The 3,990-nt window shown below is 37.3% G+C and overlaps 1 protein-coding gene across 1 annotated transcript; it reads left to right on the top strand.

The window, feature by feature from the left end:
• The first annotated feature begins 991 nt into the window (after positions 1 to 991).
• On the top strand, positions 992 to 2,782 carry LOC108220791 (protein SHI RELATED SEQUENCE 1). The gene is made up of 2 exons (XM_017394651.2): positions 992 to 2,003; positions 2,390 to 2,782. Exons 1-2 carry the CDS (start codon positions 1,400 to 1,402, stop codon positions 2,566 to 2,568), a joined length of 783 nt encoding a protein of 260 aa, XP_017250140.1. The 5' UTR covers positions 992 to 1,399; the 3' UTR covers positions 2,569 to 2,782.
• Positions 2,783 to 3,990: the final 1,208 nt, after the last annotated feature.

The following is a 3,990-nucleotide window of genomic DNA, read 5'->3' as shown; positions in this document are numbered from 1 at the left end:
TATATTTATAAATGTGTATTCAAAATTCTTAAAAATATTTGAAAAAATAAAGAGGCTTAGAAGTAGCGAAATAAAGATATACTCCCTCCGTCCTAATGGGATTTATACGCTCATTGTTTGCACGCATTTCGATCCTCCAATGAAGTATAGTTATCTAATGTTTTTAAGAAAAATAATTTTGTAATAAAAGTTAAACATCAATTTTAATTAAAAAAGAAAATTTTAAAAAAATACTGTGGAACTATACTTTAAAAAAATCTCAAAAAAAACGTGTCCGAAGGGGGGAGTATGCATTTTTCGTTTAAGTCTTGCTTTTGTATTTCAATAAATTTGATTGCGTAATTAAGCACCCTAATTAAGTAATCCTAACAGACAAGATATTGAAGCAGCCGTAAGTGAAAACGGTGCTAATATCTCCTGCTGGGACAACAATAACTACTCCGTAATTAGTACAGTTTGTACTTGGTTAATTAAAGAGATCGAACAGTTGTATAAAGAAGAGGCGTCTTAACTCGTCGTGTTACATCTAGCTTCTGGCCAAGGCGGCGTTATGGCAGAGATGCACAGAGCTCAAGTTCTCAGCTTTTTGTAAAATATAGGTGCACAAAAATGTCAAACCGGTACGTAACTGTCGTCTGCATATACATGAATTGTCATCATACACTGTAAAAACGGATCGTATGTAACAAAGTGCTCTCGGCCTGAATTCACCACTTTTTGACTTTCCCAAAATTGTTGGTTTACAAAAACAATCACCAATTTCTCGGACATGAAGTGTCTCCTTCAGTTTTGAGTAGCCTCTTCTTTATGATTCCACCGATAATTTTCGGAAAATGTTTCAATTTGTGTAACAACATAACGAGAGATTGAACAGAAATTATTATTTTATTATAAGAAATTAAGAGAGAAATGACAGTTATTCAAAAAGTTTGATTAAACAGCCAGTCAGGAGCACTGAATAAATTAACTGAGCCAACGGGAATAACATAATCGAGTCAATCTGAATTAATTTAACAAACTACTGACTGATTTGGAATATTTTTTGGTGATAAGTATGTTAAACCCATAACCATTGGATCCTTGGCTCCATATAATAAAGACCACACCCACATAAACTAAGATCTAGCTAAGCTGAAACAAGCTCGTAGTCACAGAATTTGTACGTGTGGGATCAACCTTATGATCCTAATTAGCTAGCCAGCTCTCTTAGTTTAGTCTCCTTAACTACTCATCAAGAGAAATATACTCCACACTTAGCCCCAACCCGATCTCGTAAACATATTTCACATACTGGATTCGGGTGGAGCTATAGTCGCGGGTGTGAGTTTGCTATGGATTGTTGTCGTTATTTATCAGAATTGAGTTTTAGGTCACGAGTCAGCTTCGAGGCAGTAACAGAATGTCTGATTTTTTCTCACTAGGAGGAGGTGGGAGTAGCGAAAGAAGCCGAGGCGGCGCGAGTAGAACCACCACGAGTAATATCAACCAAGAAGAGCAAGAAAGGAGCCGATTGAACCAAAGCGCCGAAACTTGGAATCTGTACGGCCGAAGCGGTCATGGACCTCATCATGACCAGCACTACTTGTACAGCATACCTCCGGACCGGATCCCTTTCGAGCTGTGGAATCAGCATCCGAACCCGGTTCTGCTGCAGCCTGGTGGTGCAGGGGCGGGAGCTGGCGGCGTTATGGCGGGTGGGGAGGAGAGATCTGGGGATTTTCTGATGATGAGTAGCAGCAGCAGCGCTGGCGGAAGTGGAGTTATCAACTGTGAGGATTGCGGGAATCAAGCGAAGAAAGATTGCACGCACAGGAGGTGTAGGACTTGCTGCACCAGCCGAGGGTTTGAGTGCCAGACTCATGTCAAGAGTACCTGGGTTTCGGCTTCCAAAAGGCGCCAGAGACAACAACAACAACTACAACAACAACAAGAGCCGCAGCTTCAGCAGCATAGCGATGTCCCCAAAAGACCCAGACAAACTCATCCCAATCCCTCAGCTTCTGGTGTGCAACTAAACTTAACTAAAAATTCGTAATGCTTATTGAGAATTAGCTACTAAAATGAACTTTTTGATTTTGTTACTAATTAGGGTTTTTTTAGAAACTTAATCTGTTTTAGCTAATTAAGAAGCTTCGTGGCTTTGTTATGTTACAAAATATTGGAGATTTGAACCCTTGACCTAGGTCAAGTAATTAGGAAACTAAAAGAATTGTTAGTAATTTATTAGTAAATCATAATTGTTAGAACTTCTTTTCACTATATCTTAAGAGACTGTGTATTGTTTCATGTATATACTAGGTTAATTCAAAATGTCGCGAAGAATATATGTTTTTGTTTGTTTAAGTCGGCTAAGTGTTAACCAAAAGAATAATGATCTGTATGTTTTTAGGGTTTGGAAATTTTCCACCAGAAGTGAGGTCACCGGCTGTTTTTAATTGCGTTAGGGTGAGTTCTATCGATGATGTTGGGGAAGACCAATTTGCTTATCAAACGGCTGTTAGCATTGGAGGCCATGTTTTCAAGGGAATTCTATACGATCAAGGCCCAGAAAATACTGCCCCTCACTAGCTAGGATGCCGATGTACACGTGCTCATCACCAACACAGCTCCTCGATCTGCTGCCTGTGCTAGATTGGCCACTGGCACTGAGTTTCTTCGCCCTTCATTTTACTCGGTTCTCATCATATTTATTCCCAATGTCTGGTACGCAGTTCAATCAATAAATCTGCAGTTTTGTGCTATCTTATTACTGTTACTTGCTAGAATATAAATTTTCTTATCAGTGTTAGTATTGCCACATATGTGATACACTAGTACACTAACGATGACAATTTTATACTCGTTAAACGGTAATTCTAGTGGTCCTAAATCAAGATCATAACGGTACCCTCCGGCTTATGTAAGCAGTGACCAATGTCATATCGTTACATATCAGTTGATACAAATATTTTCTCTCGGTTTAATTAGTTGCACATATGGTGCAGGAAAAAGAATTGATCGCAATGTGTTTGTTTCTTGGTTATTTTGCATTCATAATAAAATTAGAAACGTGCTGGAACAACGTTCAAATTACTTAAAAAATTGTAGTAGTATCTCCTCTCCAGGCTCCATGATTTGAGTTTGTCCTTTGTTTGTGGATCTATGTGTTGACATTGTCGGGTAGCTGGGAGTTATTTAGACTTGCTTTTTCATTCCCTGTCCAATGATTAAATAAATCAGAACTCGAGCCATGCACCATGTACAGTTTCCTTCCTAAGCATTCTCATTAAAGAGAATTGTAAAATGAAGGCTTGGGCTGAAACTGCATTTGGAACATTCTAATCATATACTCCCCCTCTTCCCACCGAACGGTATACGTAGGGTTTGGACACGAAGATTAAGAAAATATGTAATTTGATAAGAACAAATAAGAAAAGTAGGTAAAGTTGTGCAACCGATCAATATTTAATATATATAAAATGAGTGTTGTGGAACAAAATAGTGCATGGGTGTAAGTGAATTTTCATATAATAAAGGTTTTCTATTTTTGGTAATTTTGAATCTATGTATTTGAATGGGATATCCATAAAAAAAAAGTGTATAGAAATGAAGGGTACAACAGGAATACTGTATAGAGTACTAAGAGTACTACGAGTACTTTTTTAAATAAAACAAATGGTTCATATATAAATTCTTTGGCACCCAAGTCTTGAGACATCAAGTTTCTTGTCGACGAAAGAAAGGTTTATGTCCGGAGAGTATATGTGACATGCACTAACAAACACTTTTTGACTACATGGAATTTTAAATAATTAAGTTTCCACGTGTATAAAAATTTCCACCAGCCACTATTTGACACTTATTTAAAGAATTGTTGTTAACGTGTGTTTATAAGTACATATTTAAAAAAACCTAATAATTAAATACATGCTATATGACATCACAATTACGTTGTTCTCACATTCTTGGTTTAACCTTTGAATTCCGAACTTTAGATAAAGATAAGATGTA

This window comes from Daucus carota, chromosome 5, assembly GCF_001625215.2.
Source record: "Daucus carota subsp. sativus chromosome 5, DH1 v3.0, whole genome shotgun sequence".
In the NCBI taxonomy this organism is placed as follows: Eukaryota; Viridiplantae; Streptophyta; class Magnoliopsida; order Apiales; family Apiaceae; genus Daucus; species Daucus carota.
The sequence above is the reverse complement of the archived record's forward strand: the minus strand, read 5'-3'. Positions and strand labels throughout refer to the sequence as shown.